At 53.2% G+C, this 24,080-nt stretch overlaps 1 protein-coding gene across 3 annotated transcripts; it reads right to left on the bottom strand.

Annotated features, from left to right (window-relative positions):
• Positions 1 to 2,397: 2,397 nt before the first annotated feature.
• On the bottom strand, positions 2,398 to 23,051 carry SLC43A3 (solute carrier family 43 member 3). Of its 3 annotated transcripts, none has more exons than XM_036076575.2 (13): positions 22,975 to 23,051; positions 21,989 to 22,355; positions 21,622 to 21,751; positions 14,822 to 14,868; positions 13,349 to 13,425; positions 13,039 to 13,131; positions 10,735 to 10,874; positions 9,335 to 9,450; positions 8,218 to 8,391; positions 7,902 to 8,021; positions 4,867 to 5,053; positions 4,104 to 4,227; positions 2,398 to 3,042 (listed from the first exon to the last, which is right to left on the bottom strand). In XM_036076575.2, exons 2-13 carry the CDS (start codon positions 22,170 to 22,172, stop codon positions 2,941 to 2,943), a joined length of 1,494 nt encoding a protein of 497 aa, XP_035932468.1. In that variant the 5' UTR covers positions 22,173 to 22,355; positions 22,975 to 23,051; the 3' UTR covers positions 2,398 to 2,940. The 3 variants fall into 3 exon arrangements, with proteins under 3 accessions (XP_035932468.1, XP_035932466.1, XP_077914123.1); XM_036076573.2 differs by lacking the exon at positions 22,975 to 23,051 and adding an exon at positions 22,496 to 22,604; XM_078057997.1 differs by lacking the exon at positions 8,218 to 8,391.
• Positions 23,052 to 24,080: the final 1,029 nt, after the last annotated feature.

Raw genomic sequence — 24,080 nt, 5'->3', positions numbered from 1 at the left:
GCTGAGAGCCAGCGAGAGAGGTTGCGCTGGGAGCCTGCTGCTGAGCGCAATCAAAACTTACGAAACCCCTGCGTTGCTCATTTTTTCGTTTGAAAGGGCGGTTGGTCCCACTTGAGGAAGCAGTTGCAGGAGGGGGGCTCCCGTGACAGAAATATGAGGCTGTGCCCTTGGGCCGCTTCTCTAGTTTACTCATTTTCCCCAGAAATCATCTCTGACTCTCTCTGGATAGAAGTGTTCTCTGCACTTCCTGGGAATCCAGACACCTTTTTTTTTTTTTTTTAAATAACAGCTTGTGATATAATGCACCTACCATATAAATCACTTATTTAAAGTGTACCATTCGATGGCTTTCAGTATGTACACAGCTGTTATCACCCCGAGCAGGTTTAGAAAACTGTCCTCTCCCTGAGAAGAACCCCTTCAGCCATCGGCAGTCACTCCTCCTCCCCCAGCCCTAATCCTAACCCCCAGTCCACTTTCTGCCTCTACAGATTTGCCTCTTCTGGACATTTCACATATGAAAGGAGTCATGCTCTGTCGGTCCCCTGTGACTGGCTCTTTCACCGAGCATAACGTTCTCATGGTTGAAGCGTGTATCCGCCTCATTCTTTTTTAATGACGAGCAATATTCCATTGTATGCATACACCACATCTTATTTATCCATTCACCAGTGATGGACACCAGGCATCCTTCTTGAATTTAATATATTCCCTGTAATGATAGTGATCGCTGAGCACCTGCCATGTGCTAGGCACTTGACCTAATTTCTAACCCTTACAGCAGCCCGGGGAGGCAGGGCTGGTTCTCCCGTCACACTAATAAAAGAAACCAAGATGTAGAGGTGAAGTGGCCCATCCAAGGTCCCACTGGTGACAGAGAAGGAATCAAAGATGGGTTGGCCTAGGCACCCCTCCCCTGGTCCACGTTCTTCCCATTGCACAACCGTCATCCCTCTACCCCCGTGTGCTCCGCTCTCTCCTTCCAGTTGGCTCTGAGGCCAGAAAAAGAAAGAATCCTCCCATTAAGTGACGGCTCATTGAACAAGCCCTAGCTGACACCACATGGGAGGCCAGCACACATTAGTCACCGAGCCGGGTGGCCACCTCGTGGGGCTCATTGCCCAGGTGATGAGAGGTCGTCATGCAAGGGGACAGGCGCTGGTCACTGGGAAGGGTACAACCCATGGCTGGGAACACAGGGCTGCTAGAGAGCCCAAGGAAAGATTTTTAGAGGAGATGATATTTTGAGCAGGACCCCAGGGGACCAGGCAGGCGGCTCTGGCAGAGGCAAGCCTATGCAGAGGAACGGATGTGCTCACAGACCTGGAGACCGGGAACCTGGGTCCATGGGGATGAGTTCTGTCCTCCTGAACGTGGGAGGGGAAAAGCAGGGAGAGAGGTTGGAATCACACTGCGGGAGCCTGCCCGCCAGCCTGCCGTCTGAGCTGTGTCCTGTGGGCAGGAAGCCACCGAAAGCTTTGAGCAAGATAACAAGATAAAAGCCATCATCCATTAACACTCCGGTGTCTGTCTTCAGACCCAGGTTCCCTGGCCCCTGGAAATGATCCTTCTGCGGTTCACAGCAGAGCTGGCTTCAGACTCCCGTACATCTTTGTACCCCCAGCACCTAGGACAGGGCCCGATGCACGGCAGCAGCTCAAACATTTGTTGAATGAATGAATGAATGAATGAACCAACCAACCAATCAATCAATCTGCTGGCCAGCCCCTCCCCGTCACCGGCCTCTCCCGGCTAGGTGGAATAATACAGCTCATGTGTTCCAAATTCTCCCACCTCGCCCACCTACCCTCTCTCCCTCACAGCCTGTCACCTTCTCCCTCCTTGCTACCCCTCTCCTTTCCGGTCACGAGTAGTAAAGGAACAAACGCTCACGTACTCCCACCAGGTGCTAAGCAGCAGCAATTACTTCATTTTTTTATTTTTATTTATTTTTAGCAGCAATTACTTTAGATTCTCACAACCGCTCTCAGGGCCAGAAATGATGAACTACACCTTGCAGGTGAGGAAACTGTGATTCACAGGGGTTACAGGACCAGCCCAGCTGCTGGGCGGCAGCGCTGAGACTCCCAGGGGCCTTCTGCTCCCACGCAGGGCTCTCAGCCGGGGTTGGGGAGTGGGGGCGGGGGAGGAAGAGGAGGCACAGGAAGGAATGGAGGGAGGGGCGTGGTCTCGAGCCCCTGGCCCCAGGACCAGGGGAGTGGATCGGCGTCTGAGGGCTCTAGCTCCACCTCTGGATCCAGGGAGCTGCAGCCAGATTCCCCCACTCCACTCCTGCGGCCGCTCCCCCAGGCTGCAGCACCCGCAGGGACGCACGAGCACGCACGCGCACGTGCACGCGCACATAGCAGCCCAAAGCCTAGAAAGCCGCACGAGGAGTTGCCTTCGGCAGAGAGGTTTTATTTTTCTCTAAGATTATTCCCCAGAGAAATGTTTTATATGATGCCCACGGTAAAGCGCGGAGGGAGCCACCTCTAAGTGCCGAGCGCGACGGCCAAGGTCATGACCAGCTCATTCTTCACCTGGAGGCTTGCCTGGCACGAAGGGCTCGGCACACACAGGCTTAACGGCCAAAGAGGTCCGAAGAAGTAGGGGACACACTTCCTCCCTCATCACATCACCTCCCCTGAGACCAGGTGTCTACCAAAGTCATATGCTTCCTGCTCCGAAACCAAGAACTTCCGTGCGCCTTTGCTCAGGGCCTACAGGGCAGCAATCAGCGTGGCGCCGGAGAGTCTTCTCTTGCGAATCCAAGCGTGTGCTAGCAGCTAAATGTCTTTTTTTAAAAACAAAAAAAGAAAGAAAAAGTAGTGGCTACTTATCAGTAGCCTGCGCAGGCCAAGTGCTCCTGGACGCGGGGTCCTCAAAGGTGGGGAAAGATTAGCAAAGCATCGTCGGGGCTGGGAAGCCAGAGCTTCTGAGCTAGACGGTACCAGGAGAGCCCGATTCCTGCCGGCACTCCCAGTACACCATGATGGGGTGGACGAACGTCAACACAGTGGCAAGGACCAGCATCACGTTCACCTGGGGGAGAGAGATGGGGCAGCTGAGGTCCAGAACTCTGAGCGGCCCCATGAACAAAGGGGCCAGAATTGGGCCAGGTGCAGCCTCTACGTTCTCCTCAGACCCTACGGTGCCCCGGGGAAAGCCTTCAGTTATTCAGTTATAGGGGAGGAACAGTGTGCCCATCTCAGAGATGAAGAAACAGAGGTCTCGAGAGCACTCGATGACTTGCTCAAGATCACACGGGAAGTTGGGGACAGCGGCTAGAACACGCGTCTTCTGAATACGGTTGGAGTCGTCTGACACCACAAGCAAGAAATTCTCCCCGGTTTTTAGTTCAGTCCTGTTTTTTTCTCCCAATGACTGACTTAAATTCCTGCCCTACACGTTGCGGATCTTTTTTTAAATGAGAGAGCTGTGCAATGGTCCGAATACTGAATTCAAAGTCAAAAGACTTCTGCTCCTTAGCTACGTGCTTCTGAAATGTAAGTCACAGAACCCAAATCCCCGAACCTACGTCTTCAATCTGCAAAGAGGTGGAGAGCCATGCCCACCTCCCACGTCTCAGAGCTGGGCCCACGAGCACCCCTCTGGTGTGGGGACGCCGGGGTGAGACCACAGAGCTCCTGCCCCTCGGACCAACGTTGGGAACCCGTGCGTACTGTTGCCCCAGAGCCGGGGCCAGGCTCAGTCTGCACCCGCCACAGGCAGGAAATGTCTTTAAAGTTTTGGCTTTTTACTTGGAATCTGTGAGAATTTTACATTCTCCTCCAGAATATGTCTATGTGTTTCCCCACACATAAAAAATATTTTCTCCCCAAATCTCTAATAATATAGACTCTCTTGGAAGCCATGCCATGTTAGTCTTGCGGTTTCAGGTACCCCAGCCATAGGGCAGGGTACTCTGCTACCCCAGTTTGAGAAATAAGACCAAGGATGTACCCATGTGCAGAAACAGTCCTGCAGGAACCATCTCAGGCAGATTTGGGGCACCCCCTGCTGGGGCCCCACTGAGGTGTCCCAATCTGGATGTCCTTGCTGGTCTAAGGACAGGACCACGCCCCCCTCCCCCCAGTACTCACGTAGAGCGGGTCATTCTGGAGCGGGCCTCTGATGAAGGTGAAGATAGGGAACTGGAGCAGAGATACAATGGCTGATAAGGCCATCACCAGCCCAAAGAGCTTCCCGAAGTGCTCCGAAGGGAAACTGGGGAAAGAGACAAATGGGGTTCCAGTGAGCTCCCAGGACCCTCCCTCCAAGGAGGAACCTGGCTGTGGTGGGCCTGCATTAGCCACTTGTTCCCAAGTCCCCCATCCTAGGCCTGGCTTCACCCTCCCACGCCCACACAGACCTTCCCCCCCTTCACCTTGACTCAAGCCACAGGACACAGAGAAGGCACTGTGCGGGGACCCAGACACAGGCTGTGCTTGGAGAGGTCTCAAGGAAAAGACAGACGCATTAACAGACCACTCCATGCTGGATGATGCATACACTAGCAAAGGAAGCAAGAACAGAGTGCCGAGGGCACAAAGAAGGAAGACCGTCTCTTCCTCACTCTTCCCTGAGAGAGTTGAACCAGAAGTGGACCTTGGAGGGTGAATAGGAGTTCACCGGGTAGATAAGAGAGGCAGAGAGGAGAGCTGACATGAAGGCTCAAGTTCGTGAATGCTCTATCCCTTCCACCAGCCTCTAGCTCTACTTCACCCTCTACACCTGCTCCCAGACCCTGCCTCCCTCAGTGGACCACCCCCAGGTCCATCCTTACCTCCTGACTTCTTTACCTCCAGCACACTTCCCTTTGTGCTGGCACGTCCCCATTGGGTAATGCAGCCCAAGCCCACTTACGCGAGGGTGAGGAAGGCAGCGTTGCCCCCGTAGAGGAAGGAGCGGCTGATCACTTGCAGGATGAAAGTGACATACTGGAGGGGCAGGATGGGCACCGAGGCACAGAGCGCGAAGCCCAGGCACAGCAGAGACGTCAGGGCCAGAGAAGGCACGGCCGAGCGGAGGGCCACCGTCGTGGCCGAGGACCCTGGTCCAAAGGGAAGAAGAGGCTGTGTGGAGGCGAGCACGGTGGAGGGCGGGGACAGGGCACGAAGATGGGAGAAAGGGCGGAGCCACCGTCCACCCACCGTCCAGGCAGAAACCGCTCCCTCCCAGTGCTCATCTCCAATCCATCCATCGGCGCTGATCATTCACCCCCTGAATGCCATTCAAATGCATCCACCGCTCTCTACCCCCACCTGCCGTAGGTCTCCATCAACGCACGCCTGGATTGTGACAGTGGCCTCCTAGCAGGGGCCACGTGCTCTGGCCCCTCCACCCCACAGCCAGGTAAGCCTCGGCGCACTCGGGTGATGGCAACAGACTGCAAACAGCCGCCGCCCAGCCGCCGCCTGGGCCAGGCTGCATCCACGTGGATGGATGGAAGGAAGGAAGGGCGTGGGAAGGAAGGACGGACGGAGGAAGGGGGGGAAGGAGGGGCAGCGGCATTCATCAGTCGTATTGTTACTGATAGCATTGATATTGCGAAGCCAGGCGTTATGCACAAACTACATTTTTAAAATGCTGTATATGCGTATGTGTACATAGAGGGCCGTACACGGCAGACGGATATACACTATAAGTATACAGCATTGTTAGGAACGACGATCTTCAGAGGAAAAGAGACACAGATATAAAATCAAGAGTAAAATCAAAATAAACTATGAATTAAAATATCAGTACATCTTACCTCTACCCAAGGCCTAAAAGCACAGACGACCCAGGAGAACTGGAAGGCCGAGCATCCAGACTGCAGTCTTTAAATACCATTTCCCACTTAGCGGGACCCAGGGCTACTTGGAGAAACGGCTGTTTCAGGCCCGGGGCAGGAAATGCACCCCCTGAAACAGCCCCGAACATCTCACTGTGCTAGAGAATAAGACCCTCTCTAAATCTGATGGCAGCGTGTTAAAGGATGCTGATTCTGCATTGGTAAAGTGCCCGATAGCCAGAGATGGACTGATCGGAGCATACAGAAGAATCATGACTTAAGCGGACTGAAACCCATCAAATATATTTAAAATGAGGCTTTAAAACAGAAGCTATGTTAGGGGCGCCTGGGTGGCTCAGTCAATTAAGCATCCAACTTTTGGTTTCAGCTCAGGTCATGATCTCAGGGTCAAGCTTGAGATTCTCTACCTCTCCCTTTCTCTCTCTCCTTTCTCTCCACCCCGCCCCACGCTCCCGCACTCTCCCCCTCTCTAAAATAAATAAATAAATCTTTAAAAACAATAATAATAAAAGAGAAATGACATTAAAAAGTAAATCAATTAGTTAAATAAAAGAGAAACGACAAGTCATCCCCCCCAGAGGTTGCTAGGGCACCCAAGTTGTTATTCTGAAACTGGTACACGTAGGAAAAACCAAGCACTTATTTCAGGGTACGAAGCAGTCAATGAGGGAAAGCTTTTCTTTCTAGAGGAACTCTAGCAATTAAAAGCAGAAGGAAAGACAGAAATAGAAAATCTCCATTTTGCAATCCTAATAAAATAATGGATCCCGGCAGTGATCACCCATAGCCACTAAAATCATTACCCGTGCAGCTGATGGGAAATTCTGTCCTGGGCGGATCAGACTGACAATGTCTGGACCCACCGATCAATCCTAACATCGTAAGAACAGGGACAGTCGGGACCGGCGGGGGGCTGCCGCCAGGAGCCAGAGGAAACCCGCAGCTCCACCTCCCAAGCCTGCTCGCCAAAAAATACTCAACGGCATCTCCTCAAGCCTCCAATCTGCCTGTTTACAGGAAATACCCAATCAGCGAAACATTTTTAAGTGATACCAAAAGATGCCAAATCCAATCTGGAGGAAATCTGATAGAACAAATGACCCAGTTTCTTCAACAAATAAACAACCAGAAAAACAAAACGTGGGGGGAGGGGAGGGGACGCACAGATTGAAAAAGATAGAGTAAGGCCATCAACGAAATAATGGCATAGACCCTGTGTGCGTCCTAATGTGAACAAACCAACTAGAAAAAGGCGTATTTGAGACACTTTGGGAAATCTGAACAGGACTGCGTGTTAGAGGGTATTAAGGAATTACTGTTTTTTTAAATGATAATGATATTAGGGTGATGTTTCAATAAAAATGGTCTTATTTGTGAGAGACATGGACTGAAGTATTTACAGATGAAATGATCTGATGCCTGCGATTTGTCCTAAAATACCCCAGCAGGGGTAGGAGGGGCAGCACCGGGGAAGGGGGGTAACTCAGCGCCCCTCTGTTCCTCCAGGCACGTCCAAGGGTCGTGTCCATGCTCCTAGGCCCAGCCACCTGCCTCTCCCCCATTCAGCCCCTTCTCCTCGGCGCCCCAGCCAGCTCAAGTTCCTTTCGGGGATTCTTCAAGGTTTTGCTTGCTCTTCATCACCTTGACCCCACTGTATTCCTGGGCTGTTCTCCCAGGGCCCTCCTCTTCATCTCCTCTCTTCTTGCTCATCCTTCAGGCCTCGGCTTAGAAGCCACTTCCTCCAGGAAGCCTTCCGGGACATCAAGCCCATCCTCACCCAGAATAGGCTAAGTGCCCTTCTTTGTGTCCCCATCACCCCCTGTGAGCTGACTTCATGGATGGTGACGCCTGATTACTTGCCCTTTATTCTCTAGACTGAGGACGGCCTGAGAATGAGGGCCTATTGGCCCAGTCCATGGTGGAATCTGGAACTATGGCTAGCACATAACAGACGCTCATCGACTAGTGGATGGATGGATGGATGGATGGATGGATGGATAGATGCAAGGAGAAAAGGATTAAGAACAAAAGAGAAGGTAGCTCTGGCCATGCATGAAGATTCCTCCCCTCCTGGTTCCCCGACCCTCTGCAGCCCAGGCCTCACCTGTGTTTTTGGCTTCCTTCTGGTACTTCTGCTTGAGCCGGTCCATGAGCAGGCCGTTCCAGGGGGCACACAGCACCCCGAAGAACTGAGTAATGGCGAAGGCATTTGTGTAGGTGCTGACTGCGGAGGGCAGAGAGGGGCTGGGTGGTACGGCGTTTCCAGCACTGCCTTACAGGAGAGGACTCTCCCAGCCTGCCCTTGCTTGCCTGTCCCTCCTCCCCACACCCCTGCTCAGACTTCCTCCCGGCCAAGCTCAGCCCTCCAGCCTCGAGGATCCGCGCCGCCAGGTGGGCCGCGCCCAGCCCCCACCACGCACCCAGCGCTCTGTCCCCGCCGGCCAGGTTGGTGAGCAGCGAGTTGAGGGTGCCGATGAAGAGGTAATGCCACAGCTGTATGACGGACAGCCACACCAGGTGGCAGGCAAAGCGCTGGGAGAGGGCGTAACGCCAGAAAGAGCGGCGCTCCTGCATTCTCCCTGGTTCCAGGGTCTCTGCAGGGAAGGAAGGAAGCACCTGGGCATGAATTACAAGAAAGGAGGGGAGCGGGTGGGCAGGACCGTCTAAGGAGTGAACTCACCTCCCCTTCCTCCCGGACCGCAGATGCCTGCAACCAGCTCGTCCTGCCTCTATAGCTTTGTTATCCCGGCCCCGCGACCCTCAGTGACCCGCCCACGTCCTCCTCTGTCCTGCTGAAACCCGGTCTGTCTTTCACAGCTTGGACTCAGTAACACTTTCTGTACCAGCACTTTCGTGGCCAGGACGGTGAAGAGAAAGACAAGGAGAAGAGAACGCAGACATCCGAGGAGAGGGGAGTATGAGGGGCGGCCGGCTACTGTCCCAGCGGCCCCACGTCCCTTCCCCTGCTTTCCGTACCGGGATCCCGAGTCTGTTCTGGAAGCCGGGCCCTGCCTCAGTTCTCACGGTCCAGGTGGGACCGTGAATTAGCTGTCCTGTTCCTCACCCAGGGCTGACCGGTTCGATCGCAGGCCGGCCGTGATGTTAGTCTGGGGGTCCCCAGAGGCATCCGGGTTCTCCTCTTCCCGGAGCCTGACAAGTTCATGTTTCCCTTGGTTCTCTGAGCTTCCCAGAATCCTGTTCTCGCTTCTACCTCGCCAGCAGTGGTTTGTGATGTTTATAACCAAAGATCCAGAACAGACGCCGCAGGGAAAGGAGGCAGGGAGCAGGGAGGAGGTATGAGGAGCCGAGGAGGAAGAAGAGAAGGACAGAAAGAGAAGACGCAGAAGCCATGCCCCTCCGTGGACCCTCCGTAAGAGGCGGGCAGGGCCAGGGGCAGGGGTTGAGAAGCCCCTACAGGTCCTCGGACGGACCTTTCCTGATGCTGCGTCCCCAGGGCAGCTCCAGAAGCAGAGAACCAGGCCAGCCGCAGGGAGAAGTCAGGGTCCGAGGGGCAGATGGGTTAGCCGGGGAGCTCACCTTCCTTTGCTGGAGGGAACTCCTTGGTCTGCATCTCCACCTTATCAGACTCCGCTGTGTTCTTCTCTCCCTCAGTGGTGTCAGTCCTGGAGTGCACGCTACGGACACAGAAGGCCCTAGCCCAACCCAAGGACTGTGAGCTGAGCCTGAGATTCAGGCCGCAGGGAACAGTGCGGGGGCTCCCGAAGTTCACCGCACTTTGGAGACACCTGTCAACGGCCCTCCCACCCAGGCCACAGCCCAGACCAGTTAAATGAGAATGTCTGGGCACGGGATCCAGTCTTCCAAATTTTTTTTAAAGATTTATTTATTTATTTTAAAGAGAGAGAGAGAGAGCAAGAGCAGGGGGAGGGGCAGAGGGAGAGGGAGAGAGAAGCAGACTCCCCGCTGAGTGGGGAGCCTGACACGGAGCTTGATCTCACGACCCCGAGATCACAACCTGAGCCCAAATCAAGAGTCGGATGCTCAACCGACCGAGCCACCCAGGCACCCCCGAGGTTTCCATATTTTTTCAAAGATCTCTAGTGATTCTAATATGCAGCAAAGTTTGGGAACCACTGGAAGCGTGGGAAGAACAGGCGAGGCCTGGGTTCGAATCCCAGTGCTGCCTCCCCCTAACCATAGAAGTATGGCTCAGACTTAGCCTTTCTGAGCCTCTTTTTTCTCATTTGGAAAACAGAGATAAGGATATTTATCTGAGAGGATTATTGTGCAATGCAATCAGACGGCGCATGGGCAAATAGTAAGTGAGCAACAAATCAATGCCCCCACCACCACCACCCGAGGTGCTGACTGCAAAACCGGTTACATTTCTTCACCTCCCCTGTTCTCCAACCTCTGCAATGGGTCTTGGCAGCCCTGACGGGGTCCCCAGCCCCTGTATCTGGGCTGGCCCCAGGAGTTGCTTCCACCAAGACAATGCAGCAGAAGTGATGCTGGGCCAATTCTGAGAAACTCTGTGCACGTCTGCACGGTTTCTTGGAACCCTGGAACTAGCCTGATGGAGGAGGAGAGCCACGTGACTCAGACATCTTTGTCACCCCAAAGGACTGCCAGACAAACCCCATGTGAGGCCAGCCAGCCCAGCCAGCCCCAGCTAGCCTAGCAGATGACCAGAGGCCTGAGCGAGCCCTGCGAACACCAGCCAGGCCCATCTCTGATCAGCAGAACTAGCCAGCTACCCACAGACTCATGAAAAACAATAAATGCCGAATGGTTTAGACCGCTGAGTTTGGGAATAGTTTGTTACACAGCAACAGCTAACTGATACACCCTGGCCCAGTCCTGCTGATCTGGGACAGGTCTCCTCTGCCTTGCTAGCACATCTGTCCCCCCCCCGGCTTCCCACCACAGGTCAGGTGGAGGGCTCAGGCCCACGGTCGCCAGATCACAGTGCTTACCCGTAGCTGTAGTTGGGGGGCAGTGGATAGGGGATGTGGCCTCGGGGCATCAGGAGGAAAGTGCGCCCTACATGCCAGGCACTGCAGACTGAGAGGAAGATGAAGGAGGCCCTGAGGCTGACGCCCTGTTCATAAAGCAGCTGCAGAAGGAAGAGGAAAAGAGTCAGCATGACACCCGTATTCATGGCAACATTATTCACAACATCCAAACTGTAGAAGCAAACCAAATGTCCACTGGCAGATAAATGGGCCAACGAACTGTGGCATACACATACGACAGGATAGCATTCACCCCAAAAAAGTCCTGACACAGGCTACAGTGTGAACTTGAGGACATCATGCTGAGGGAAATCAGCCAGTCACAAAGGGATCAATACCGCATGCCGCCACGCACATGAGGGGCCCAGAGCCATCCAAGTCACAGAAACAGAAAAGAGAATGGTGCTCGCCAGGGGCTGGGCCTGGGGGGCTGGGGGCGTGGGGGATAAGAAATCACTGTTTAATCGGCACGGAGTTTCAGTTTTGCAAGGTTGCAAAGAGTTCTGGAGATGGATGGTGGTCATGGTTGCACAATATGAATGAACCTAATGTCACTGAACTGTAGACTTCAGAATGGTTAAGAGAGTAAATTTTATGTTCTGTGTGTTTTACCCAACAGAAGAGTCAGTGTAAGCAGCAGGGGCTGGGACCCCAGCCTGTCAGAGGCTCTTGCCCTCCATCCTGAAGGCTGATCAAGGACACCTGACACACACATAGGCTCACCCTCACCCCACAGTTCGACAGCTGGGGCGGGGAGGGGGGGAGGGGCATGGTCACCCATCCCCACAGCCTTGGAGACTCTCCTAAAGTGGCTTCTCAGAGATCTGCTAGCCCGCTGCTTTTTTGTTTTATTTTTTTTAATAGCAGCAAAGTCCTTTTACTTAAACAAAACTTCACACAAAAATTCAACTTATGAAACACATCAGCGGGAAGCGGCTCAGTCATCTTCCCCCTCATTCTCCTTGGTGACCGACCTAACACTGCAGAGAACCCCTCAGCGTTCCTCAACACCCAGTTTGGAAACCATTGATCTAGCCCACCTCCTCCTTTTACAGAGGGTCAAAGTGAGGTCCAGAGAGGCGCAATGAACTGCTCAAGGTCAGAGTCAGAAGCAGCAAGGTCAGATTAAACTAAGAGCTCAGATCCTACTCGGACACTCTCTCTCCTTCCAATTCTAAGGAGACAAAAGAGAAAGGAAGGCACACCTAGGGGAAGGAGGGAGAACTAGGAAACTGGCTCTTGTACCAGTGGTAGAGAGGCTTGAGTAAGTGCCCCTGGGCCTCAGCCTCTGGGTGGCCCTCCAAGCCAAGGTGCTCATGGGACTAAGCTAGCTAGTCTCATGTCTCGTAGTGACTCCCAGAGATCCTCTTCTCTTCCCCCATAGCCCATGGGCTGTACCCACTGCCTCTGGCCTAACACAAAACCTGGAGGGAAGTCCCAAGTTGGGCAGGACCTGCATTCTCTGATTCCTTCCACTCACTCATCCTTCGTGTCCTCCAGCTGGTGGCCTCATAATCACAGCATGGCTGCCACAACTCCAGCTATCACATCTTCCTACCACAACATTTGGAAAGAAAAATTGGGCAGGGGGACCAAGGAGAAAGGCTTCCTTTCAGCTCTGCTCTCACCTTCCATCAGGGAGGGAAAATGTCCCCTAAACTCTTCCAGGATACACGCCCTTCATCTCATTAACAAGGACTGGAAAATATGACCACCTCTACCCATCACTAACAAGGGGGAGAGGGATTGCCCCCGTTGGCTTAGGTCAATCAGGATTCATCCTCTGGGCTGGGCATCTCATGCCCAGGTAGAATTATTAGCAATGAAGAAGGTGGAAAGACTGTCAGGTCAGGTGGGGGCCGCTAACAGCACTGGAACAGCCCAGCCCCCGGATCCCCAACACCAGCCTTTGGGAGAGCTGGAGAGGCCTCTGTGTCTGCCCCTGTTGCTCCCACTGGCCTCCTCTCACCTTCTAGTCCAAACCAGAAGCTCACAGGCGCAAACACCCCCCTCCACGGGGCTCCCAGCCTCTGCCCAACACCGGCCCAAGTGCATCACAGCCTCTCCCCAGAAATCCTAGGTAGGTGTAAAGAGCTTAATCACTACCAGGGGATGCTCCAGAACCAGACAGGTCTGGGCTCCAAGTTCAAGCGCCACGTTTACTGGCTGCAGGAGGGCTGAAGGAAAGAAATCAGGCAAAGTTCACAAGACAAGCATCTGGCACATGGAAGCGTGCAATACATGTTGCTCATTGGTATTTTTTACCTTGATGACAAGGAAGACTGCCGAGGAGGAGTCAAACGCCCCGTTGTAGAGGGTGATGATGGTTGAGCGGTGTTTGCCAAAGAGGTTCCCAACCTAGAGAACAGAGGCGTCACTTTTTCCTGAGCTGGTTCTTGCCGTCCACAGGGCATGTGCCAGGCCCTCATTATACCCACACCCACCTCCATCCCGGGAGCTACCGCCCTGGCTCGAGCCGGCCCCACTGGAGGTAGCCCGTGCAGAATGGCGCTTCTCCCTCCCTCCACCCTCCCCGACCTCCAGCCAGGTGCCTGGGGTCAGGGCGGGCTCACACCTGCAGGTTGGTGATCAGAAACAGGATTCCTCCCACAGTGAGCATGGGCATGGCCAGGAAGAGCAGCGGGGCTGAGTCTGGAACAAAGACAGAGGTGGGGTGGTATCACAGTGTAACCCAAACACAGAGCCCCAAACTCTGGCTCCCACCTTCTCCAAATTCCCAACAATCCTGGTGGCAGGGCCCCAATTCTAGCCAGCCTGCTAGCATCCTTTGCGGACCTTAAGATAGTGGTCAGGGCTCCCCCAAATGTCCCTGCCGAGGGACCCTGTGGAGGTCTCCTGGGCCCAAAGGTGGTCCTCGGTCTGTGGCAGGCCTGGCTGTCCACAGGCAGAGGCAAGACTCTAAGTGAAGCCACTGCTCCCTTCGCTCATTAAACCCCAAGCAGCCCCTCCATTCATGCTTGACACTGTTGGGGAGAGAAGCCTGGATTCGGCCCCCAAGCACAGCCTCTAATTCACTGCAGGACTTGGAGCTGGATTCTGATCTGTGACTCGGTCACCTCATCCATTAAATGGGAATCACAGTCCTGGCTCTTTCCATCTCATGGGGTGCTGTGAGAGCTGAACAAGAACGGCCGTGAATTGTGGCTCCCTGGTCCATTAAACCCGGAGCGCTTCCTCGGTGCCAGGCATCATGCTCGGCCAGCAGGACCGAGACACCGGGAAAGAGCGTGTCCCGCTACAAGTCTTGGCAAGGCGTCTCTCGGCCGCCCGTCTTCTCCTCCACACAATGCGAGAAGAGGAGAATGAATCAGACTGAAATTCTCAGACTTTAGGAGTTTTCTCTGTCCATCAATCAGTAAAATGTGAAGCAAAAACTGCTGACTACAATAGGGCTGTCAACTTTTGCCCTACTAAATAAGGATATTTTTTAAGATGTAGGTATTAAAAAAATAAAAGGTTAAAAAATAATTACTTTTTTAAATTATAGGGTTTTTTTAAATAAAGGTTATTTTTTGGGGCGCCTGGGTGGCTCAGTCGTTGGGCGTCTGCCTTCGGCTCAGGTCATGGTCCCGGGGTCCTGGGATCAAGCCCCGCATCGGGCTCCCTGCTCCGTGGGAGGCCTGCTTCTCCCTCTCCCACTCCCCCTGCCTGTGTTCCCTCTCTCACTGTGTCTCTCTCTGTCAAATAAATAAATAAAATCTTTAAAAAAAATAAAAAAGTAAAAAAATAAAGGTTATTTTTTAAAATAACCCTCCTTCATACTATCATTTTGTTTTTAAGAAGAGAACACGTTAACACACACAAGAGGAAGGATGTAATCTTTCGAATAAATTCTCTCTGAAGCAGTCCCTCCATTGTCCTTATTTTTTGCATTTCTCAGTTGACTAGACTGGTTTCATAGACCAACAATAACCCCCTCAAAGATCCTCTCGAGCTCAAAGCCTGCGGACCTCATCACCCTCTGCACCTGCCCCACCCAGCAGGTGCCCCTGAGCTTCATCCCTCCCACCCACCTGACAGCACTCACCTGCAGAGGTGAAGGCTATGGTGAGTGTGGCGCTGGTGTAGAGAAATCTGAAACGTACAACGGGAGATGGAAAGTGTTGTCCAGAGGGCAGAGTAGAGAGAGCCAGGGTCCTCCCACGTGGGGTCCCAACAGCCCAATCCCTTGGAGAAAGGGATTAGTGCCCGGTCTACAAAGCAAAACTTCTGAGTTCTAATTCCTCCTCACTGTGTGACCTTGGGTAAGGCACTGTCCTTCTCTGTGCCTCAGCAGCCTTTGCTATAAAAGGAAATGACTGGACTGATTTAGAAGTTCTAGGGCACTGTGATTTCAGGACCACAATCCCAAGGTTATGGGGATCTCTTAGCAGTTTAGGGATCTTGCAAGGCATGGGATAATAGAAGCAGTGCCTAAGTGTGATGTTCTGATTTATAATAGGAAATATACATTTGGTCCCCGTCCCCAGTGCCTGACACAGGGCTCCTAAAACACCTGTAAATTCTTCAGTGGTAAGAGCACTAAGAGCATCTTTGTTCTGATCAGGTGACTCTGGGTGGGCTCCTGGATGGCTCCTGGTGGGAGCTGGTCGCCAGAAAGACCAATCTTCAGCCGGGCCTGCCCACTTCTGCAAAAAGGGGAAAGGGGCTGGAAAAGGTTAATAAGTGATCAAGCTTACATAAGGAGAACTTCTAGGCTGGTGTATACAACCACATGCCAGGAGGATGATACACCCCGGACGCCACCAGACCAAAGTTCTTGTGCTTGGGACCTTCCCAGACCTCACCCTACATACCTCCCCATCTGGCTATTTATCTGCATCCTTTATCATATCTTTTAATAAACTGGTAAACATACGTAAATGTTGCCTTGAGTTCTGTGAGCTGTTCTAGAAATAATCCAATCCAAGGGAAAGGAGGTCATGGGAACCTCTGGTTTGTAGCCACATCAGACAGAAGTTGTGGGTAAACTGGGGACCTATCCCCTATGATTGGCATCTGAAGTGTGGGGCAGTCTCATGGGACCCAGCCCTTAACCTGTAGGATCTGAGGCACTCTCCAGGGAGACGGCATCAGAACTGAGTTACATTGTAGGACACTCAGCTGGTGTCACAGAATTGCGTGGTTTGGGGAGACTCCACACACACACATCATGACGGGATGTGTCAGAAGTGAATTGTTCTGTTGAAAGTCAAGGAGATGGATCGAGTCCCGCATCGGGCTCCCTGCTCGGCAGGGAGTCTGCTTCTCCCTCTGACCCTCCCCCCTCTCATGTACTCGCTCTCTCTCATTCTCTCTCTCTCAAATAAATAAATAAAATCTTTAAAAAAAAAAAAAGAAAGTCAAGGAGAAATGCAGAAGGAGGTATGTAGGATTTTCCAATAGAGTTGGTGTTGAAGCGGGATTTGCTAGAACGGCCCAGGCTCAAAGAAACCTGTGCTTCGAGGAGAGAGAGGGGATGAAGAGCCCCTGGCTCCTGGGTGACCACGGGGTGACCCACGTTGTGGAACAGCAGGTGCCCTGCTATCAGTCACTAAAGGGAGAAGTTACCAATTTGGAATTCAGAAACGGACCCAGCTCCCGAGGAGTGGGTTCACGGGATGCACGGGAAGGGCAAAGTAATAAGCAAAAGCTGAAAGATACAAGCGCTCGGTTATTGTGATCCATAATAGCTAACACGAAATTAAAAGAGAGTGCCGGGTCAGCCCTGCGTGCTAGACCAGGGTCAGATGTGGGTAAGTCTGAGCTTTGGCCATTAGCCTCGAAATCACCCCCAAGGGAAAAATGATGCAGGAACAACCAAAAGTCCCTCTAAGACCTCTGGTTCCCAAGAAGGTCGTCAGTGTGGGAGGAGGAAAAAACTCAACCGGGGCGGGGATGGTGCCATGCGAAGGAGCTGCTACATTTTGTGGAATAGTATCCTCAGCTTCCCAGAGAACCTTTCCCGAGATGGAGTGGGAGCATGCCTAATTTGGGGGCTGTGGTGTCTGGTTTTGAATGCTGCAGAGGGGAAGGGCATGTCCGGGTTGTCGCAGGACCTAGAGCTCACGCGTGATCCACACACACAGGAGGCTGTCCCTGGGGGCACAGATAGGTGCCACTGTAAGGTCCCAGGCCCCGTACAAAGGGAACATCCCAGATGGAACAGCCCATAGGCTTTGTATGCTAGCCATGTGGGTGTGGCTTTACGGTGACCTGTGTCCAGGTCGTGGTAAATGCTGTGGTGAAGGGGACCCCTTTCATGTGGGCACCCCATAAAACCCATTGCTGCAAAAGGGAAAAACCAGTTTGGGAAGGCTTACTGAGTTTGCTGGCTCAGTTTCCCCTCCTGGGTCTTATAGGTGCTAATAAATATATTAGGTTAATTAACAAAAGAATGGGGACAGGCAGAGGGGAGAATCAAGAGACTGGTCTTAGGGTAGACATTTTTAAACGGTTATTAAAGAATAAGGGAAGGGGCGCCTGGGTGGCTCAGTCATTAAGCATCTGCCTTCGGCTCAGGTCATGATCCCAGGGTCCTGGGATCGAGCCCCGCATCTTGCTCCCTGCTCGGCGGGAAGCCTGCTTCTCCCTCTCCCACTCCCCCTGCTTGTGTTCCTGATCTCGCTATGTCTCTCTCTGTCAAATAAATAAATAAAATCTTTTTAAAAAATAAAGACAGAAAGAATAAGGGGAATAAAGCAAATATTGATGGGAGTGGAACAAAGAGGAAACAGAGGAGAGTCGTGGGTTCATCCCTGCTGGGGGGAAATCTCCAGAGGGTTATAGAGATGTAAGATAAATGAAACAGACAGTTATTGGGGTTAAAAAAAAAGATGTTAATACAGCACGGCCGAAGGCTGAGTGGGCCAAAGGGACCCCTGCCGGCCCCCAGCATTAAAGTGCCTGCAAACAAGTCCAATCTGTTTGTCCCCAGTTTGAAAAACGTTAAAAGCCAGAAGACAGAGAGATCATAATGAGAAACCCAACCAGCAAGTGCTGGGGGCAACGGTTAAGCAGATTCATCAGGTTCCAGACGGACAGAAGGACCAGGCTCCCTTGACTCTACCCCTTATCTTGGCCCCGAAGCCTTTTGCACAGGAGTGGACAAAATGGGAAGGGAGTAGAGAAGTTTCCAGGGCTCCTTGGTAAGGGGAGCGTCAGCCGGGCCACAGGCTTCAGTTAGACTGAGAGCACATAATAACATAAGAGTCGGTAAGTTTATGAAAGCTGGAATGTTGAAACATGCTCTCCATAAAGAAGTTGCTGTCTCCTTTCCCTGATGTTTCACAACTAGATACTATGTCTGTCTGGAAACACCTCCCCCACCTGACGGCAGAAACCACCTGCTGACCAAGTCCTAAGGAGGTTGCGGGGAGGAAGGTCAGGGTTACTGGAAGAAAGGGAAATGTTTATAGGAGAACTGGTATGTCTGAACAGACTTCCAAGAAGAGGCTGTGAGTCCTTCAGGTGACTGGATCATGGGGCTGGACCCTGCGCGTGACTGGCTTCCCCAGCTAGCACTCTGGGACAGGAGGTGTCTAAATCCAACCTTCCTGTCAACTGGACATGTGCACTGGGAGCCAGTAAGACTGCCCGAGCCCAGACGGTGTGGGAGAGGAGGCAGAGTGCTGGTCAGGCACGAATTCTCTGTGCCGTGACCCTCTGGGGAGCCCACGTGGGGCTTATGGCAAAAGTCTGTGGTCACCTCCCAGCAACAACTACTGGGAACTTGGACAAGAGAATTTCCATTTCCGGGGCATTTATCATCTTCCTATCAGACACTAATTGAATCCACACAGATAACTGAAGTACATAAAATGATCTTCAAACATGAAAAACCCACAATATCTAGGATGGTATCGGAGAAATGCTCTAATGGGGATGGCAATGCCCAGAAGAATTCCATACTAAAAATAGCAGTGGTAAGACAGGATCATGTTGCCCGGGGAATTGCAAGGATGAGATACCACGACCAGGGAGCCTCTTCCACCCGCCCCCCCCCCCCAAGGACTGACTCTGGAATGTGTGGGGAGTGGCTGGATTCTACTGTCACTTGGATGGTGCCCTATAAAGAGCCCCCAGTTGACCAACACAGAGCTACTTGGCTGTTCCGAGGTGAAGGGACAACAACATCCTGTTTGGAAGGCCATCACTCTGATCCAAAAAGGTGAAAACAGATCAGCTCAGTGGGCTGAAGGAACCTCAGGCTGCTGTCCTAGTAGAGAGGAAAGAAACCTACCGTGGAAAAGGCCCCTACATTCAGGTCTTCCGGACCCACAGGCAGTGGCCAATGGCCTGGCCATTCGGTCCTACAGGAAGGCAATGGAAACTTGGCCATACGGGGTACAGACCTATGGAAATCCCTATGGCATTTGAGGAGTGCACGAAAATGGGAGGACTAGTATGTTCGAACAGGCTGTATGTGAAGTGGCTGCCTCTCTCTCTCTCTCTCACCCAACCGTGTATGAGGGATGGACACGGTGTCTGAGTGGGGAATGGTTCCCCCATCAGTGTTGTGGTTAGAGGAACTTCCCCTCATGCTACGGTCACAGGACCAGGGCTACCACTACCAGGGCTGGAAGCAGAGATGATTCCTAAGCAAGGAAATTAACTGTGTTCTTAACCATTATGTTACGATTCCTAAGTGCCCGGTGGGGCAGGCTGTGGGCCTTCCCTCTATCTGCCAAAATTGGAACAAACAGGGAAGGCAGCCATCTTGCCTGGTGGGAAAGAGAGCCCGCTTAGTTCTGCGCCGGGGGTAACCTCGCCCTACCTGAAAGGGAAGACACTTGCTGGACGAGTATTCCAGACCAGCACAGTGGCCAAACCCAACATCCCTTCCAAAGGCGGAAGAGTTACGGTATCAACGGAGAGAAGGAAAATCAGAGAGTAAGGGGATGAATAAGCAGGTTCTACAAGGAGGGAAATCCAGTACTAGGTGAACACTCCAAAAGAGGCTCAGTGCAAGAGAGGATCTTGTCTCTTCGCTCAATTATACCGGATGCCTGAAGGGTAAAGGGATATATTGCTGAGACCCCTCCCACTTTTGGACCCTGACAAGATCAAATGGAAGCCTGTGAGCATAAGCGTCCCAGGGAGACATTTTCAGATGGTATGATGATGGACTGGATAGTTACTAATGACTGAATGTGTTTCTGTTAATCTGCCAGTGCCCTTCGACCTTTATGATCGTTTCTGCTACGAGGGATCCATGTCCGAAGACCAGGGGCTGCACTGTAATATTGTGGTTTACACAAAGAAATACGTATTTGGTCTTTGTCCTGAGTCCCTGACACAGGGCTCCTAAAACTCTTGTAAACTCCATGATAAGAGCAAAAGGAGCATTTTTTGTTCCAGTGGGGTGACTCTGGTAGGTTCCCGGATAGCTCCCAGATGGGGATTGGTCACCAGAAAGACCAAGGATTGGTCAGGATTAGAAGTTTGGGATTTTTTTGGCAGCCCCTCTCCCCTGCCCCACTTCTCTAGAGAGGGGAGAGGGGCTAGAAATGGTTAGTAATTGATCAAGCCTACATGAAGAAGCCTCCATAAAATCCCACTAGGATGGGGCTCAGAGAGCTTCTGAACCTGTATGCTTTCATCTGTATCCTTTATCGTATCCTTTAATAAACTGGTAAACACAACTGTTTCCCTGAGTTCTGTGAGCTGTTCTAGCAACTAATCCAGTCCAAGAGGGAGGAGGTCATGGGAACCGTGATTGGCAGCCAAACCAGACAGAAGTTGTGGGTAACCTGTGGGGGGGACCCACCAACTTGCAATTGGCATCTGAAGTGGGGGGCAGTCTTGTGGGACCCAGCCCTCAACACGCAGGATGTGACACTCTCCCCAATGAGATGGTGTCAGAACTGAGTTAAATTGTAGGACAATCAAAGAATTCCTTGGTGTGGGGGAGAAACCCACACATTTGGTGACCAGATGTATCAGAAGTGAGGTGTTGTATGTGAAAGTAAAAGAGAAACACAGGGAAGACCGAGTTTTTCCTAACATACGAAGGCTGGAGAGGAGGCAGGGGCCAAAGGAAGGGGTGGGAAGAAGAGGAGACAGGGAGCCAAGCCAAGGACAGACTGAGATAAAGTCATTATACACCCAACGGCTTAGAGAGCAGGAACTTGCTTTATCAGCCAGCCCTCCAGTCCCTCTGTCTGATAACTCATTTTCCATACATCTGCCAGGAGCCTCCTGCCCTTGGTCCTATTAAGGCCTTGGCAGGCCACTGCTCATCGCTGAAGCTGGCTGGCTACCGTGGCATCCTGTCTGAGCAAGAGGAGGTCCCTTCCCCTCCATGAAACCCCCACTGTCTCCGCTCCAGTGAGGGGGTCAGGAAATCCCACCATCGGGGATACCCAGGAGACCTTATTAAATCTCTGGGGAATGACGGGGGGAGGGGGGATGAGATGACAATTAAGCCTGAGGGACCTGGACATGAGGCCTGGTAGGATCCCTGAGTGACAATTTTCAGTTCCCCTATTTTAACCCAGGCACCAAGCCAGCCCTCAAAGGAAATTGGCCTGGGCTCCAGCTCACTTTGAATACACAATCACATGGAACAAAGGAAGAACAGGGCAGAGGTAAGGGGAGTAGGGGTACAGAGAGGAGGGTGGATCTAGACAGAGTCCACATCCTGTGCTGTTTCTGACAGTTGGGGAGTAGGGGTACAGAGAGGAGGGTGGATCTAGACAGAGTCCACATCCTGTGCTGTTTCTAACAGTTGCTGGGCCAGGGCCGGGCAGGGCTGCCCTTTGCCCAGCTGGGTCTCCTCCAAGCACGGCTACTGCTAGAGGAATCCGTCTTGCCTATCTCTGCCCAGGCCGGGCCTTTGGGACTTACATGGCTATGAGACGAGCCACGGTGGTCTTGAACCTGTCAAAGATGAAGCCGGCGGGGAATGTCATGAAGTTGTTCATGAAGGACGCCAGGGTAAAGATGAGTGAGAACCTCTCATCCTGGGCTTTGCAGTCTGGAGGAGAGAAAGGGAGATCTCAGGGAGTTGAAACGTGACAGCCTCAGGGGCTGGTACTTCCCTCCCCAGGCACCTCCTAGGCCAAGGTTGGGGAGTTGGTGGGGAGGATGACACTCCTCACCTCTCACCCCAGAAAAGCTGGCACTGTGGGGGGGAGGGGGTGGGGGTAGAATCCCTCCCACCCCTTCCTACTGCCTGGGAACCACACTCTGCTTCCCTAGAGGAGTCCCTTACCAGCCTCCCCTGTGACATTGCCCATCGGCCCCGCATCCGGTTCACATAGCTCCTCAAAGTAATGCTCTGTTTTGAAGACAAACACCAGTGATGCCCAGCCGAAGAGGACTCCTGCAAAGCCAAGGCATTCCAGCAGCCCCGTCAGCAGGGTGGCCACTCGAAGGGGCAGACCCTGGCCTGGCATGGCCTGAGGTGGAGCCGATCCCCAAATCTCAGTGGGGGCCTCCCGGGCTGACCACAGGCACTTCAAGAGCTGGCCTTTGGGCACTTGGAAAATTCCTCTGGCAAGCCCTTCTGTTCAAATAGGCTCTGGTTCTGGCTTTTTTCCGGCCTGGGCAAGAAACAGCCGTGGGCAATTCTCTGGATCCTGTAAAAGAAAGCAGAGGCTGCTTGATACAGGGGACTTGTGAGAAAGGTAGAGGTGGACAAAGCGTGCTGGGAGGGGTGCAGAAAGGGCCAACTGTTAGAACAGCTGCAAAAAGCCTCGCTACCCCACAATGGCAGCACCTGGGGATGCAGAAACCGAGCCCAGTTCTGAAGACTGTCTACAAAAATAGAAACAGCAGCGACTGGGGTGGGGGGCGGTGGGGACACTTCACGGAGCTCCTCGCAGGCTCAAAACAACCTGGCAAAGTTAGCTGTCTTGTCTTCTTCAGTTTACCGACAAGAGAATAAAAGCTCCATGGGATGTTGTCAACTTGCCCAAGGTCACATGGGCCAGTCAGTTACAACATAGGCCAGTCTAAAGCCCAAAATATCCACCTCCAACAGGACCTTCCGTGACCCTCTGCCGAAAGGGCGCCGCGGGACCCGCGCCCCGCCCCCCTCCCCCCCCCCCCGCGCGCCCGCAGCCCCGCGCGCACCTCCTCCTGCACGCGCACCCCATCCGGCCCGCGGGCGCCGCCCCCCCCCACCCCCGCCCCGGGCCCATGCTCCGCGGGGGTCACCGGCCTCCCGCCCCGCGCCTCGCGGCCCCGGAGCCCTACCCGGCGGGCCTCCTCGCTGGCACTCCCGCGCCACCCACGCCCCACGCCTTTTGGATTCGCGCTTCTCACCGCCCCTCCCAGCCCCGCCCTCACCCCCCGCCCCGTCCGGAAGGGCCCTGACTGGCCGGGCGGCGTCGGGGGAGGTCCACCGGCCCCGGTTCTCTAGCACTTCCTTTCTCCCCCGCTCACTGTTTCTCGAGCGCTTGTCCGCCCAGGCCTGGGATCTTCGCTCCGTTACCTCCCTCCGGCCCCAGCCGCGCCTGTTTGCATCTCTGCATCTTTCTTGATCCTCGTTCAGCCTCCTGGCCGCTTCGCTTCTCCTCCTTCCCCTAACCAAATTCGTTTCAAAACTGTGGCTCGCACGGGCAGACCCACGGAGAAGAGCACAAACAGCCAGCACACACGGAGGACACAGACGGCTACCTGCGGACGCACACACGCACCCTATTCCAGGTGCTTTACCTTGCCCGCTTGCGTGGCCACAGAATACATGTTTGCCCATTTGCCCACCAGCTCAAACCTCGGTCCTGATCTCAGGCTCCCAGGGCTGCCAGCAAATCCCTCGCACAGAATCGGAGAGCCGAGTACCAGGACTGAACAGCTTTCCAGAACCCAGCCCCACCCCCGCCCTGGTGGGGCGCCCTTGCCTTTTCACTCCCAAGGATCCCTCTGATTACTCCCTGCCTCACCCCCAGCCCAGGTTCTGAAAGATTTTACCCACCAGACTGCGTTAATTAAGTATTCATTCATTGCTCCATTTTTTATTAATCAAAGACATATATAATTGCCCATTGGAGCTTGTGATCAACGTGAGAAAGGCAGCTGAGCCAGCTGTGTTGCTATCATTCCAGCCCAGAGCAAGTGAGCTGACAGCTTCCTTGGCCTATGCGGCCATTGCCCCCATTAAAAGCTGAATTTGGGGGAGAGCTTCTTGCATATTCCATGGAGTCTGCAGACCTCCATGCCCAGCCTTCTGGATTCCCCTTGGGGCCAGGGACTCAAGCTATTCCAAGCATGCACTTCTTTTGGATGAGAAAGAAATAAGAGGTTAGAACCACGAGTGGCCAGAACCAGAGAGTATTTTCCAGATCTCTACCAAAGCACCA

This window comes from Halichoerus grypus, chromosome 11, assembly GCF_964656455.1.
Source record: "Halichoerus grypus chromosome 11, mHalGry1.hap1.1, whole genome shotgun sequence".
Taxonomy (NCBI): Eukaryota; Metazoa; Chordata; class Mammalia; order Carnivora; family Phocidae; genus Halichoerus; species Halichoerus grypus.
This window is presented reverse-complemented; position numbering and strand designations above follow the sequence as displayed.

Excerpts from the sequence above, each read along its gene's own strand:
- SLC43A3 (XM_036076575.2), bottom strand. The coding sequence starts at position 22,172 with ATGCCAGGCCAGGGTCTGCCCCTTCGAGTGGCCACCCTGCTGACGGGG. Across the intron at positions 13,426-14,821 it reads CATAGCCTTCACCTCTGCAG|ACTCAGCCCCGCTGCTCTTC; the intron begins GTGAGTGCTGTC and ends TCTTTGTTCCAG. Across the intron at positions 8,392-9,334 it reads GTTCCCTCCAGCAAAGGAAG|AGACCCTGGAACCAGGGAGA; the intron begins GTGAGCTCCCCG and ends CCTTCCCTGCAG.